The sequence below is a fragment of the Crocodylus porosus genome, unplaced genomic scaffold, assembly GCF_001723895.1.
Source record: "Crocodylus porosus isolate Cpor-Errol unplaced genomic scaffold, CroPor_comp1, whole genome shotgun sequence".
NCBI classification, from domain to species: Eukaryota; Metazoa; Chordata; order Crocodylia; family Crocodylidae; genus Crocodylus; species Crocodylus porosus.
The window spans coordinates 37,788,473-37,805,119 of record NW_017728911.1 but is presented as its reverse complement, the minus strand read 5'-3'; the positions used below and the strand labels follow the sequence as shown (position 1 = coordinate 37,805,119).

General features: G+C 43.7%; 1 protein-coding gene across 1 annotated transcript in view; it reads right to left on the bottom strand.

The window, feature by feature from the left end:
* Window positions 1-5,067: 5,067 nt before the first annotated feature.
* Window positions 5,068-16,647, bottom strand: part of MAP2K1 (mitogen-activated protein kinase kinase 1) — a 60,130-nt gene continuing 48,550 nt past the window's right edge. The window contains exons 6-11 of the mRNA XM_019533851.1: window positions 16,428-16,552; window positions 12,695-12,902; window positions 11,916-11,980; window positions 8,533-8,594; window positions 7,475-7,520; window positions 5,068-6,006 (exon numbers count right to left, since the gene is read on the bottom strand). Coding sequence (XP_019389396.1) covers window positions 5,893-6,006; window positions 7,475-7,520; window positions 8,533-8,594; window positions 11,916-11,980; window positions 12,695-12,902; window positions 16,428-16,552 — 620 coding nt within the window. The 3' untranslated portion in view covers window positions 5,068-5,892. The remainder of the gene's footprint in view (window positions 6,007-7,474; window positions 7,521-8,532; window positions 8,595-11,915; window positions 11,981-12,694; window positions 12,903-16,427; window positions 16,553-16,647) is intronic.

Genomic DNA, 16,647 nt, shown 5'->3' with positions numbered 1-16,647 from the left:
GGGGGGTGGATGGGGTCGGATGCAGATCTGAACTACACGCACAACTGACTCATGAAGAGCTCCAAGGATGTTAGACGGATGGCACAGACAGCACACACCAGGCAAAACCTTGTGCTGGGTGTAAAAAGAGTGGAAAGTTTTTGCACAAATATGTAGCATGACCCTTTTTACTTTTAAAAGCCTAACATGGAGTTTACCAAGTGTTTGTATATAGTGGGAAAAAGTCCTTAGTCAAGTTAAACTAAGTAGTGCACTAAAAGCAATAACCTGTCCAACTGTAATTCTTATTGCTGAGAAATAATAGCAGAGATCAGCATTTTGCTGCTGAGCTAATGGTACTATACAACCTCATCTGCATAGGCTGAGAATTTTTTAACACGCAGGAAGAAGGAACGTGGTCCAAGATGGTTTTTGCATGCTTGTTTGCATTGGTGCATTCTCAGCTGTGTGGAAAACTCAATGTCGCACTCCCTACAAATGTGACGGAAATGAAGTATTGGTGCATTGGGAGCAGGAGCTATTGCACTAGGGGCTCTGAATGCCAGCTTTACCCTGAGCCCAACAGCAAAGGAACCTCTCAGTATCACTGGTGCTTTCCTCATGCTGCACTGTCAGCATGAATGTGAAGGTGAAGGAGACCAGTATTTTTAAACCAGGTACAAATTACAGAGTCCCAGGGAAGTTCCTGTTAAAGAGTAGCAGCCAGTCAGCATCTACTTGTGCCCAGGTGGTGAAAGAAAAACCACTGTACAACTTCTCTCCGAACTGGGATAACACTTAAACTAGGTGTGGTGTCCTTTTCCCATAGCCAGTCTAACGTACTGGAGTTTTTCCAGCAGAGCTGTGCCTGGCAGGGGTATGAAAAGATAGCGCCTGGCCCTGGGGGGGGGGCCGATCTACCAGCTGCCAGAGCTTGTCTCTGGTGGCAGAAAATCTCCTGTCGTCAGTGTTGTCCTCACCGGGGGGTCTGACCGCTGTCATGTAGCAGCCAACCTGGCATGTAGCTTTAACTTAATCTTTATAAAGCCATCTTCAGCTTTGGGGTTCATGCCAGAGGAAGTCTCTTGGGTTTATTACTTTAGGAAGTGCAAGTTGATAGCCCTTCCGGAATCCTTGTAATGTTACGCTAATAACTTAGTGTCACGTATCGGCCAACAAAGCAGTTTCTCCCCTTCAATGGCATGCAGTTACAAGACTGAGGCAGCTGGTTGTTTTATGATCCCTTAAATGGTTGTTTGGAAACATAAAAAACCAAACCTGTACTGATGCTGATAAAAATAGGAAATAAAGTAATATCTTAACTTGAACATTCCTGTCACCCTGGTTTACTGAGAAACGTGTATATAGTTAAAACGGGGAGGGGAACGCTTCAATGTCGTCTCTGCTACACTAAGGGTGTTAAGTTTCTGTAGCATCAGACCTATTAGTGACACCTTCATACAGAACTACAGATGATCCAAACATATATTCTTCTTAAAGATTAGGAAGAAAAGCAAAGTGTACGCAGTGTTGAACATCCTGCATGTGGTTAAAAGAAGAGTCCACCATTGAAAAGTTTCTGACCTGGAATATTATCTTCCTCTTACTGAGAATTTAGATGTGGGGTATGGTTATGGGCACCGAAGGTTGGAGAGTGACTAGCATAATTCTTTAACACCGTTAAAGATTGGTTTGGCTCTGATTAGGCTGGATGTCATTGCAACTAAAACTTGAATCTTGCTGTAGGATGATAGCGGGCAAGCTTTTTCCTCAAACTCACTGAAGCTAATGCTGTTATCTTAGGCAAGAATGTCTGAAGTTGAGCTTCGAATGACAAACCCTGACCCTGCAAATAGTGGTTTTATTTTTTCGTATTTTTGTTGGGCTGGGATTTTTTTAATAGGTAATGCATTTGGACATTCAGTTTATAGGGGTCTCTGGCCAAGGGCTGCTTGCCTTTTATACTCTTTGGCCAAGTAGATTGTCAACACTTTGCTATGCCATGCCCCAGAGCGGTGACATCTTGTTGCCTTCTTACCCTTTGTGTCAAGGCAAACCCAGTGTCGTGGGATAGCTACTCTGCAGCTGAAACTTTACTGGGGAGTTTTGACTTGCTGAAATATCACTGCTAAGTGCCTACTTCCATTTGCTAAAACTGCTCCAAGGGTCTCTACCATCTGTCACCCTCTACGGTCACCCAGGGGCCAAGTATGCTTGTAGAGCTTGGCATTACTGCCTGGAGGGGGAAGGCAGGCAAGGGAGAATAGAGGAGTGTTCTGTGACCTGTCATTTGTAGGTAGGTCATTACCGTGCTTTTGCGTGCAGACATGTTGTACACGGTGTAGTTCCGGACTGCAGACTGGTGTGAACGGCTCTCAACTCCATTCACACACAAGGCTGGCCCTGTTCCACTAAACAATCTGGATCCAGACCCGGCAAAGGGACGGAAATGGCTGGAGGCACTGCTAGACAATCTCCTGTTGTGGATTAGTTGAGGGCAAATAGTCATTCTGTAGCATTTGGTACTGTTGAGCAAGAGGTATCTGGCAGGTGTCCAGAGCAACGCGCTGGAATAATTGAATCTTCCCGGAAGGACAAAATTTAAGATGCTGAAGAGATGCTAGCCATTCTTCAGCTACTTGATCTGTCCTTGGGGCATTCATGTCAGGATCAAGACTTCCTCTCGCTGCACTCAGCACAGACCTGCTGCTGCCTGAAGACTGGACTGGCATGGGCCCAGTGGCGGTGCTTGCAGCTCTGCCTGCCCTTCACATCATACAGGAACCCTTGGCAGCAGGCTGGTTCAGCGATCAGACAAGATGACCGCGCAGGTGAGCAGCTGCTCAAGACTGAACTGGAACAAGCCAGGCGCCAATGCCGCTAAAAGAAAACACAGAGGAGCCTGCAGCTCCACTGCAGTCTTGCCTAAAGATAAATTGCCCACACTGGGTTGTTTGCACTCCTGGAGTGCTCCCGTCTTCCTTGTGGATTACTCCGCTCCTATGCAAATGTACAACTCGCTAGAAGCCCCCATTCCATCTTCTTGGGGCTTTCCTGGCCCTAGCAGCACACGTCGGCTCCTGACTGGACTACCAGGAGCCTATAACTCATACCCAATGTAGCAGCCCAACTACGAAGAGCATGTCAGCCCTGCATGCGTGGCTGACTCCCCGTGGAGACTTAGCATCATATTCAAAGCTCCCTGTTGAGAACTATAGTAACGCCTTTGCTTCTCAGACTCAATGCAACAGTCTAGATGCAAAGAAAGTCCCTGCACAACGCTGAGCTTTTGTGGGGGTTGGTCTCAGATCTGCTGAATCCTAATGGGACTTGGCCCTGCCAGAAGCCTCACCAGTTGCATTTCACAAGCAAGGCAGACACTGCTTTTTTCAGTAGGTCAAAGTTTAAAACGCTCAAATTTTCCTCTCCCAAGGAAGAACAAGCTTTGCATGGTGAATTTCAGCCTCATCACTTATTATACACAGAAGATGCTTTAGGGTTGTATAAACCGGAATAATATTCTGACCTCAAGACCTTCATTGTTTCAGCTCCATATAGACTGTGCCTTTGTATTCAGCACCACTTACCTCATGTGGTGATAAAGCATCATTAGTTGCTAGGAATGGGATCCAACTCAAGTTTTGTCCTATGGGACTGATGTTCCGCTTGAGCTGAGGTGGATTAGAGCCAGGTACAAGCAGTCCGGGTTTGGGGCATGAGCGCAGGACACATGATTTATATGCTGGAGAAGAAAGTGTTCTTTAATCTCAGTTTTTAATTTGAAGAAGTAGTTAATGTGCCAATCTGCACCCCTTTTCCATCCTCATCTGTTCTGGGGTAGCCTAAAAGGGTCAGGTGAGGGTTCATCAAGATTGTCCCCAGGAACCTTCCTTTTTAGATACTTTTAAGTGTGGGCAGGAGGTGGGCTTCTTGCTTGTTCGGTTTTGTTTTTATGTGCACATTCTTCTGCATTTCTGACTTGCTGCAGAGGCAGGATGTGGTGTTACCACAAGAAAGTGATTTGCCTCACTTGAGCTGGGAAAGCACCATCTCCAAAGGCCTGTTCTCAAGAGATTTCCCAACCAGCTTTGGTTGCTTTGCTTTTTTAAAAATACATTTCTGCTGCCTTGGTGCAGAGTTATGGTGCTGAGCAAGCGGCAGAAGTTAGTGCCAGATAGCTTCAGCTTAGGTAAAAGACGACCTTGTAAGACATGGCTTAACAAACACCCAACATGCAGCTCTCCTATCAGCTGGAGTAGGCTTGCCCTTCCACAGTCAAACCTGACTTAAAATAGCTTAGGTCACAAGCATTAAAATATTATTATCCGTCTGTTTTTTGATGATTCGGTTCCAGGCTGAGCCAGCGTTAAACTTAAGAGATGTCACTTGAATATATTTGTTACAGGGCACTTGCAGAATAGGCTGTTATGACCACAAATGCAAACAGCACCTGACCAAAACCACTCGAGCTGTGGAGTCCTGCTCTAAGATCTCCCTCAGAAGCAGACAGAAGTACAGAAGATAAAATACACAACACGAACGGGCCTCTGATTTCACAAGACGGAGATTGTAGAAAGAGCGGGACTTGTGTGCACGCTGCACGTCAGCACCAGGACTCCGAGCCGGCGGGCCAAGTACAACTGTGGAAACAAAACATGCCACCATCTGCCCGAAGACTGAAGGCCCCTCTGCGTGCTGCGAAAGAGGAGTGCTCTGTCCAGAAACGGCGCGCGATGCACCGAGACAGAAGCTGTCCAGTCAAGTGTTGATTCTTTTTAACGTCTTGGCATGAGAGCGTTTATGAACCTTAAAACTGTTCAGTGCAACAAAAGCCAAAAGGAAGCTGGCCTGCTGCGGGGGGAGGAGGGGGCCTGGCAGAAACTGCCTGTTATAATGCTCTGTGCTGAACTCGCAGCGATAATAGAAAATGGTTGCTTATTTCCTGAAAGTATCAGTTTCCCTTCACATTATGCAAGTGTGATCACCCCACATTTGAGGTACAAGCTCTGGCTCTAGATCCCAGTTACTACCAGTTTTCATTGATTTAAAAAAAACAAAACAAAAGAAAAACACCCGGCTCCAAAGATGTTATTGATCATATTTATTGAGATTAAATTTGCTAAACATCTGGAAGAATAAAGTGATAGAGACTCTTCATACACTAGAGACAGCTGTCAAGTCTTTAGTTGGGTTAAAAGAAAACAAGACTGATGCACCGTTACACCTTGATTCTGTAGGACATTTGAGAAGAGCTACTTATTTAAAAAATACCAATAAAAAAAAAAAGACGATATATACCACTAACCAATCCAAGTATGATGATATGTTCTAAAAATGTAGAAATAAGACCAGGTCTATAGACAGAGTGATGCCCTGTGCATTAGCAGATAGAGGGCTCTCGTCTCGTTTAACTGGAAAGAATTCTCCAAACCAAAGCAAGGTCTGAACCATTATAACTAACTTTCAGATGCAGGGTGGTAGCAGCAAAAGCATGCTTGACAGGTGCTGTTTAAGAGGATCCCTCGCCACCTTCTCTGGGAGACTAGATCAGCAAGATTGAAGTACCACCGAGTTGTGAAGAATCCTGATTAGATTTCAAGCAACCCGGTGCTAAACGCCACCAGTGAGATTGCCATTGAGAAAAATATCCATCTTCACTAAAAAAAAAAAATAAAAAAAAATCTGCAAGCACTGTAACTTAAACACTTCACACGTTTTGGTCAGTTTACAAGTGTCATCCAATGCAACAGCAATTAATTTAGGACAGGAATTTAAAACGAACAATTTGGCACATGCTATAACAGACATCCTTCTTTAAAGAGGTGAAATACACATTTGAACAGATACAAGCTTGATAAATATAAATAGCCTGTTTTTAACAGATGTACAGTACAAGATTCATTCCCTCCAGATTCAGACTCCAGCAGCATGTGTAGGTGTACTTGGCTGGTTGAGACCTATAGTTGAACAAAGCCATCCTGCAAAATCCACTTCTTCAGCTTCTGAGCTCTTAATGAAAGCATGAATCTGTAAGGGACGGAAGGAACCAAACAAAATTCAAGATAATGTAATTTAGATTAAAGTATTTTAAGCAATTGTTGCCTCGCATGATTGTTAACATGGAAAGAATGATTTAAAAAAAAATCTAATTAGCTTTTACTGTTCATGCTGGGTTTTTGTTATAGTTTCTCACTGCACTCAGCTTGAAACACTTAGTCAACCTTGTTCTCCAGGCCTAGTACTAGTGTAATGAAGCAATGCATGAGCTGCTAAATACCGCAGAGAAACTCATTCTCCAGCACTACAAAACAGTGTCCAATTAAGAGATAAAAGTCACTGTAGCATACCAGTAGGGTGCAATTCTTACTTAGAACAGGCAAGGTACAGGGTCTTAGGCACTCATCTGTAGTATTAAGGTTTCTCTATTAAGTGGTGAAAATAATCTGGTTCCCTTTCTGCAGCTTCCAGTTACATTTAGGTTCTGGAGAGAAAGTTTCAATTCAGCTCTCCTTTGTGCAGCACCAGGAGGCTCCAAATCTGCAAGCTGCCCCACGTGATGTGAATCTTATGGCTGTGAAGAGCACCAATGTCAGCAGAGTCTGTTTAAGCAGGAGCTTGTAGGACTGAGCCCGGATTCGCGGTGTCCCTTAACAATAGCCTCTCAATGGTAAATGGGAACACCCAGCTACCAATCAAGGAACAAGGAGTTACTCTCTCGGTCCTTTTTACCATCAGCAACTAAACTCAAGCAGCTATGGCAGACTACTACTTCAAGAGCACCGGCACAGTTTAGGGGGTGAATAATTTCTGTTCAGTGTAATTAACAGCTGGCAGGACGATACCGGTCTGAAGTGACAGGCCTTCATGGCCAAATTTCACTAGAAGCTCTTGTGCCAAGATCCCTGTGCACAACATGCATAGGACCAAGTGACCACAAACCTGCTGACATGGGATTCCTGCAGAACAGACAAGTCCCAGCATGGCCACCTTTGGCAGATTTCCCTACCCACCCTGGAGGGGAGTCCAGGCTAGGAATACGCAGGAGCTGGAGCACAATGCATTGCACTAATCTCTGCACAGCAGAACAGACCCTAGGACAGGGGTGGCCAACCTGCACCACACCTGTCCTAAGTGGCACCTGTAGTCTCCATGTCCGACCCACAGCAGATTGGAAAGAGGGCACCAGAGGAAGCAGAGCAGCAGCTTGGCCAGGGAACAGAAAGCAAAAGAGCAGAAAGGGAAGGGGCACATAGGTAGGACATGGAGCTAATCTGCCCCCACTGCACTATGAAACTCTTCAAATTGACTGGTACAAGCTGCTACATTGATGCTCATCAGCCACAGGTTCATGGCAGGTGAGAGATGTCTTAGGGTGGGCAATCTTTGCCCCAAACAGGTCAGCTTGAAGCTCCAACTTGTACAGAGCTACAGTATAGTGTTTAGCTAGGACTGTTTTCTCTTAATAAAAAGAACTGAATCAAAAGCTTAAACTCACCATAAGTTGCTTCAAATCTGCTCTCTCTGCTGGGTTTTTTATTAAGCTAAGAAGACACAAGGTGTTATAGTTAGCACTTACTTTGTTCCTTTAAAAACAAGATCAATACTGAACAACTGTTCAGTCCCCTAGCTACATTGATTGTTATACAACCAAGCACCACAGAGGCACAGTACTCATCAGTGCATTTAAGGGTCTGTAAACAATTATCCTTTTTATAGGGGTGCACACAAGTAGCTTCAAATATAAAGTCATCCTGGGAGGCATCTGCAAAATGCTCCTGTAGAGGCAAAGATAAGTAGCAGGAACCCAGCCAGTTAGGCCACATTTCTGTTCAACTCAACTCAACGTGAGGATGCAAAACCCCAGTTTTCTGATCCTGAAAATCCTTTTCAATACCACGCATCTGGTGAAAAAGGACCAAATGCAACTCTCCTTTCAAGTATTAACAGCTGGAAGAGACTGCTGGCACCAGGGGTTTTGCTAACATCTTTGCCTTCCCTTGGGAGCAGAGACTCGGATCTGGAGCTAGTCACGCTTCCCTCAGTCCAGGGAGTAAAGAACAGATTTCTGAGTCTGTTCACTTCAGTTCATTTTCTAGGTGTAATGACCCATGCCAAAGTGCATCCTTGTAGGAGAACATCCACCCAGTTCAGTACCACTTGGTTACTAGCATGTCCCAGGGCACTCAAGCTTTGGATAAGAGAGAATTCCCCGTGTAAATAAGGATAGCAGGGAGACATCAGGTCATTGAAACATGGATAATCCCTCACTACTGCAGGTGCTTCTCCCTAGCGCACAAGGCTTCAGTAGCACTCCTCACTGCACGCCCAAAGCTTGGTAATGAGGCTTTGCGAGTTCTGGCCACATCGTAGTGCTCCATTCTCTTTTGCAACTGATATTATATAAAAAGCGCCAACAGCGTGAGAAACATCCACTCAGTTCCATCAGAGATCTGTTCACATTATACGAAGAAAACAGCTCTCTTAGCGTGGAGTCCTGGACTAGTGAGCAAAAGCGTCTCAAAGACGGAGCTTAACAGCATGTACACTACTCACCATTTATTCACAAAATCTTGAAATTCAGAACCGAAGACACCGTTGGGCAATTTTGGAGGTGGCTGAAAAGTAAAAACAAGTGATTAAAGCAACATACATATGTCCTGCGGTAACTCTTGGGGGCGGGGGTTCTCCCACTTGTATTCCGAGTCTCCGGCCCAGGGCTACAACGGCAAGACCCCTGTATTATTTCCATTCACGCCTGAAGTTCTGGAGCTACGTCAGCATGCCTGGGCTCCCAGCTGCTTCTCATCTGTTAGCCAGACAGCACAAGTAGGTTCATTTTGATTTCTGGCTCCACTTTTAAGTCAACATTTTCACAACAGTCTTTTGCCCCCCAAAAGAAAAGCCTGTTTCATTCTGTCCCGGCACCCTTAGCACCCATCATCACGGCCTCTCCAAAATTTCTGCTTTGTTTTGGACAGTGCCGTAAGAACTTCAGGATGCACCGAACAAACACCACAGAGCCGTCCCAGGTTTGCCATCTTCCACGATGTACAGATCACCAGGCTTGTTAGCTGGCATTTGAGAGAACCTGGTCTTGACGGAGGACAGCCTATAGCAGTACGGCAGGGGCAGAACCATATTTTATATCTGGTGTCTTCAGGACCGGCTTCCAAGGCCCGTGAGAAGTAGGTACGTTGCCGTACGATTCCAGAGAGGAAAAAAAAAAAAAAAAAAAACACACCTACCATTCGTAGATCCCACTATTGTCCAATTTGTGGAAGGGCTTTAGCAGGAGCTAGATTATAGCTACTCAAGTGATGTGTGGCTGAGGGGGAAATGTCACACAGTGTATGTGGGCCATGTACACCACACTTTCCACTTAGCTGTTGGGGGACAAGTTTTGCCCCCCTCTCCTGGATGCCTGCACATGTATGCAAAGGAAGAGGGGCCCTGTGACTCGGATCCTTCAACTCACTATGTCCTGCAGGGCTAAGACTGCTCTTACACTTTCCTGCTAGGCCAGCAGAACTAGCAGGTTATGAAACAGAGTTCGTGCTGCACCTTCCTGCACTATAAACCTTTTGCAGCATTTCTTTTTGCTGGTACAGGCCTATCGAGCACGCTTGGCTAGACATGATACTAGCATTTTAAGTACTGCGTCCACTAATCCTGCTTAGGATGAATCTGTATGATGCTTCAAGCCCTGGCAGCTCCCTGGGACTGTCTAATCACAGATGCCATCAAGTGCAGCTAAACCACTAGGGAACAGTGCAAAGCCTGCTGGCATGCCCTCTGGGATGGACTCCACTGCTGTCCCCAACAACCTCCTCCTCCGAGTCCCTTGCTAGAGGTCTCCTTCGCAGCAATGCCTGTGAGAAATCACAGCAGCCTCACCACTGGCAGACGTACTAAGAGCCACGTGCTGCCCAACATTTCCTTCCAGTTCTCACATATTCACCCAGTTGTCCCAGATGGCGAGATCCTGGAGACAGAGCCCGTCTGCATTTTTACAACACCCAGGACACGGGGTCCTAATCATGAATTGCGCCCCATGGCACTATCCCAGTATAAACAGCACTGGGATCAGGCAGTCTCCAGTAGAGGAAAGTGCTTTTTTAAAAGGCCACTCACACATTGCTGTAGGGAAACTATGCAGCACTGTGTTGTCCTCAGTTCAGATGCACTCTCTGCCTAGCAGTTCCCTTTGCTGGGGTTTTCCCACAAGATGGTTGAACCAGACGGTGGTGAGTTCCCTGCACAGTTCCCAGCAATTTTTCAGAATAAGATGACCATTAACAAGGGCTTAAGCCTCGTGGCATACATGCACTAGAGTCTTCTGGTTGTCCTTCAAGTCAGGGGAGGCAGGTTTACATATCTTTCTAGCCCAATTTAAATAAATTAACCCAACAATTAGTAAACTCCTAGAATTCAAAATGCTTAACTAAAATCCCAGCACTGTGATAAAGAGGGAAGAGCTATTTGATGTAAGCCTGTGTATTATTGCAACTTCCGATGCTGTTGGCCTACACATGCCAATTTAACTGATCCAGTAGCAAGGATCTTATGAACACCGAGTCTTAGGAGTAAAGTTATACAGGCACATACAAATTATTGATCTCGAGGAAACTCCTCTCAAATGACTCTGGCATGCATGCATTTGCAGGACCAAGGGGTGCCAAGTAAGCCAGTAAACAAGCAGCATAGCAAGAATTAAAAACATACTATGTTGCCATGGTAATGCATTTGCACACACAGACTGCGGCATGAGCAATGTTAGCAGCAGGGTCACAGATTTGCAGATGCTCCAATTTTGAAATGTGCCTTGTCTACGGATTGCTCAAGAGCTATACAAATGCAAAAATCACCAGCCAAGAACTTGCAAAAGGCAAAAAGCATTTCAGTTATAAGGGTGATGAAAATGTGCGTCTGTCATTTGGTATCAAGAATACCACCCTTCTCTCTGCCTCTAAGGAAGCAAGGTTTCCACGCATCTGGGAATAACAAAGGGGGGGCAGGGAATTAAATATCAGTTAATAGAAAAAAAATGGGCCATGCTGTTCTGTACATTTTTAATCCAAAGAATAAGATTCTGTAATGACACCCAAATGCTACTACTTTTTTTTTTTTTTTTTTTTAGTTACCCAATAAAAGGCTTTGCAAAGCTGCCTTCAACAAGTGCTTTAATTTTGCCATCCATTTCAACAAAGGCGCACCAGTAATTCAAGAGAGAGGGGGGAGTTCAGTCTCTTAGAAACAGTGCAGTAGTTTAGACAGTAACTCAGATAAAATCCAGGATTTGTGAAGAATTAAAACCTCACCTGTGTTTAGTAACAGTGTTCCAGAGAGCCCTACACGCAATTAACTCCTTTCATATTTCATTACATTTCTTTGGTTTTGGTAGCTAATGCTTGTTCACCCCTTGAAATTGCAATTTCTCTCACATTTTTCATGGTAGGTCAACCGTTGTCCATAAACAGAGGTAGATGCAATACAGACAAAAGGCACTGGAGTTACATGAGCTTTAGTTATTACTGCACAAATCCTGGTGGTAGGTATTAGCAGGCACCTCCCTTGTATGACAAAACCCCGCTTCAGATTTGCAGTAAAGCACTGACGGCTCATAAGAGTAAAACAAAGAAAGGGATAATTTAGCAGTCAGCTTGAATGTAGTAATTGGCACCACCTTGCCTTGCCAGAGGCACGTTCTGCCAGGGAAATTTCATGGACTTGTTCAAAGGATGCGATGGATTGAGCCACGTTTATCATCCCAGATGTAAATCAATTCAAGCCAGTGCATTTATGACAGGGAAGAGTCTGGCCTATTGTATGAAAGGGAGTTATAAGGCTTGGTTTACCATTCACGTTAAAAAGGCACCTTAAATCTCGACCCAGAAATGCTGACTTCTTTAAAAACATAACACTGATAGTTTTTTTACCTCGTTGACAATGTAGTCCAAAAGTTCAAAGATTGCCATTGGTGGTCTGCTGTCTGGTCCGTAGGCTGGAAAGGGATTTACAGAAAAATAAGAACAGTGAGATTAGATTGGCTTTTGAAAGCATGTTGCCCCAAGGGGGAAAGGTCTGAGTTTTGCCACCCACATTGAGAGACCCCTATAACCTCCTTCTAAGGATAGCCACAGAGCTGGAAAGGAACATGCATCTGGCTTCCTTTCCCCAAAGTGCCAGCTTGATTTTTTTGTTCCACACGTTTCCAGACTGTCTGCCGTTGCCCACCCAATGTCTAGACAGGGGAGCGGGACAGTGATGGAAAGGCAGCAGAGTCATGCTATCATTTAACAAGAAGGATCTTCGAATCACGGCTTTCCGGTCTCTTGTGTGGCAGGTGATTCAGGTCACTGGAACGTAGTTGTTTTTCCCCCCCAGTGGTGTTCACGCAAAGCAGATACATTTACTGCAGAACGCAGGCCTCTGATGCTTTTTCTACCCTCTCAGCAAGGTTGGCTAGGATCCAAAACAGCCTCAGAATACAAGCCGCAAATTCTTGGAAAATATGAAGCCAGATTAGATAAAACATTGCAATGCTTCATCTAATCTTACAGTGATATCCCGTGTCTTAGCTCCAGGACTTGCGACATGTATTTGGTCAAAGTTTCCATTTCTTAAAAAGTTCAAAACCGTGCAATGAAGGAATCTGTGCGAACATGGGATCCATTTATGGGAGCTAGGGCGCACTAGGGCTGTATCAGTGACTTACAGCTCAACGGTCGGCCAGGTGCTCTTTGCCTTGGTGAGGTCTCAGAAACTGGAGCGTCTCCCTCCACTACACAGCCAAACATTAGCTCCAGTTCCTTGGAATCAGGAGGGGGAATTGGGTACCGGCCAATCGCCATTTCTACCAGTGACAATCCCATGCTCCAGATGTCCGACTGCACTGAATAATGAGTACCTTGGAGTCTTTCTGGCTATAAAAAGTAAAAAGGAGACACAGCAAAACATTATAAAACAGAAGAAAAATATTAGGCTGCAATGACCTGGATAACACAACTCCTGAACTTGACTGGATTTTAAAAAACATTTAAACACACAAACAAAAACAAAAGCTTTCTAGCTGGTTAGCCATTTTTTATTTCTTTATTTTAGAGCGCGTCTGGAACCTAGACTTCATGAGTTCTACGAACCTCAGGTTCTCTCGGATAAAAATCAAGAAACCACGATTACAATTTCACTATAATAAAAACAAAACCAGAACATCCCGCCCATCCACTCTCCCACACACCGAGTTAGAGAGTCAGTAGCACAATCCAGATACTCCAGTTACATTTCTGAAAATTCATCTCTAACAAAAAAAAAAAAAAAGTGTTTGGTTTGTAATTACAAACCAAATGTTCTCTCTCTCGTTATATAACACTAGTTTTTGGCTACCACCTAAATATTGCAACTAAATTTGCCGCTGGCTTCCTTGTCATTTGAGTGATCAAGACTTTACTTGTTTTTGCTTAAAATGTTGTTTTTGTTTGTTCCAAGAGAAGAGGAGAGACACCTGTGCAGCAATGCATTTTGGGAAACCTTAAATTCAAGCTCCATTTCCAAATACTGTAGGCGCTGTTCAAAGGCCAACAGTTTCCATGTGCCCTGGGAAATACCAGTGCCAGATTGTTTGTGCTCTGGACAGAAACAAGGCAGAGGATGAAGCTGCCTAGAAACCCTTTGCAGGGCTAACAGGCCCCATGGCAATGAAACTGAAGCCTGAATATGCTAATTTATTGTACCGCAAATTAATACATTGCTAGTTATGCAAAGTGACCGAGGACATGGTGATATATGGACCACAGCAACTATATTTTAACCAAATGGGTAAATTGTTACAATTTAGTTAAATGTATTAAAACACCATTCCAAAAATGATTCTTTTAAAAACAAAAATAAACTTTAAATTAGTTAAGCATGCTTCTTTTAATAAGTGAAAGCAAATACTTATCTAACACTAAAGTTTACTCATGTATAATAAATATTTTCTATGTATTGATAAGATTTTTACTGAAATATTTATTCTTTGTGAAGTATATTGATTTCACGTATTAAAACATTCTTCAGAAGTGGCAGGGTCTTACTCAAACATACATTCTGCTTGTACAAGGTAAAAAACGTAGAAAACTATTTTTAAATCTTCCAAGTGGAATAAGCATATTTGTTCTACCAGAGTTCAATAGCACTCAAGTGTTACAGGTTCAAGAGATGTAAACATAATGGTACTGCCTTATGTTTAAGACTTGAGCAGAAAGCGTTAATAATAACAAAAAAATCATTAAGGAGATAATAGTCCAGGTCATGTTGTATGCACTTTTCTGCCAACCTAGTCTTTGAGGAAGTAGTAAGCAAACATGTCGGGGCTTCTTTAATAGATGTAACAGCTCTGTTAAAAATATAGTTTCAGTTTCACTTTCAGAAATGGAATTGGATACAAGAGAAAAATATCAATTACAATAGGGGGACCCATATCTGGCCATCCCAAAAACTTAGAGACATTTTCAAGATATCCAAGGATGTCCTAATCTGAACTCCTGCTCAGTGCATAAGACTCGAATATGCAATTGGCAAAAAAAAAAAAAAAAAAAAATCCAACTCTCTCGTTTAGCTTCTATACTAGCCTTTTTAGATTAACATTGTGCAAGTTAAATCACCCTTTGAAAGGTTGGAGGAAAAAAAACAAGCAAAACACCACTCCCTCTGCCTTGCAGTTTGAATGCATTAGTTCACACAGTTCCCATACACACATTGTGCAGGGCTCTCTCAAAAATAAAAGTTACTATCCATTTCCTTTGGCTCTGCATTGAACCTGGAGCCGTCCAGAGGGTGGAAAGACTTGACTGAACATTCAAAATAAGTTTAGTCTCAAATTCCCATGGGATGTAAGAGTGGCTAGAATCATGAAACTATGTCATCACTGCAACACTGGTAAATTGGCCTTTTATTTACCAACCATTTATTACTTAATTAGGCCACACACATCTTCCCAGTTGTTCCTCCTGCATTACAGGCATAGTCCTTTTGACAACTTACTAGATTTCTAGGAATCACAGAGAGAGAGACACACACACACACACACTGTAGTTTACTAGATTAGAGGAAAAACCAACAGTGAGTGAATAATACCAGACAATGCAACGTTTGCCATCAAAATGACCTACATGGCATTAGTGCTGACAGAACTGCAAAAAAGAAAAAGTGTCCCCATGTAAGCTCCATGAATGTATAGAATGAGATATCACTATGTCATCTTGTCTGCAAGATTACATAGTCCAGAGAAACCTTCACCCCGGGTTGAAAACATGCTAAAGGAGACAGACACTATGCAAACCAGTAACTGCTTGCAAAAGGATTAGGTTTAAATACCATAATAAGGAATAAGGGGCATCACAATCCTGATTTGGTCTTTGGGGAGCAGCGTGGGGGGGGCAGGGGAGGAGGACAAGAAAAAAAAGGAAAAGGTCCCTGGGAACTGGGCTAAATGTTAAAACCCATGGATGTGACACATCAGTGGGAAAGAAGCTATTCGCTATTTTTCCTCTGTTGAGTTCCTCCCGCTAGGAAGGGGAAAAAAATGCCAGCCACACAGTTAGGAGCAGAAGTGGTGGAGCTGTGACAAAACGCAACAGCCTCCACCAGGCTCCGCGCTGCAACAGTGCTCGGCTGACACCTGTCTCAGATGACAAGCTAAGAAGGTAGCGCCCGGTGGGCGGAAGAGCAAGATCCATTCTGAGCAGAAGTAAGAGCATACTATCCTTCCCCTGCTTTTTAAAAGCCCTTTCTCAAATTTCAGCACTACAGAAGAAACGCCCAGGAGCCCTGGTTTCATGAGTTAATAGTTTCCACGGAACTGACAAAATACATTAGAGTAAGAGGCATACAAGGACTCCCCTCTCACATAGTACAGGGCTTCCTTAACTAACACTTTAGCCCTACAAATGAGTTTCCAGAAGAGAATACTCACTAGTCCCACACCAGCCACTACAGCACCGTGTTCATTAGCTTCTCCTTTCCCATCTCTAGCCCCCGAACTTCCCACTGTTGTTGCAGCTGTTAGCTACCCCAAGAGCAACAGCGATTGGAGTGGTAGCCTAGGCAGCATCTCATCTATACTAGCAACTATAGCAATGGCCAGGATGAGGTGGAAGACAAGTGGACTTCTGTAAGGAGGACAAACTTCAAAAAACACCTTCTTTTGGAGACATGTGCACACGACCCAAATGCATTAGCCAATGGATTTCACAATACAGATACATCAGCATCTCTTTGGCAATGTTGTATTGCAACATAAAATACAGCTTTGCACTTTGATATGATGCTTTAATATTTTGGTGATGTAAGAAGAGCCTTAGTAATACCCATGAATAATGCTGCCGATGACAGTAGTTGTTCCCTGTTTCCTCAGTGGAAACTTGTACCACAACACATAGTAAACCCAAAGCTAAAAGATCCGTACTTACAGACATGTAGGAGCGCGTGCCAACAAACGAGTTTGCCATAGAATCTATCAGTTGTCCACTGACACCAAAATCACAAAGCTTGATTTCACCTCTAGAGTTTACCAAAATGTTAGATGGTTTAACATCTGGAAAAAAATGAATGGATATATAAAATGGGAATAATTGACAATGAAAGTAACATGAATGGTGAGAGTTACCAGGCATCTCCCTTCGTTTTCTT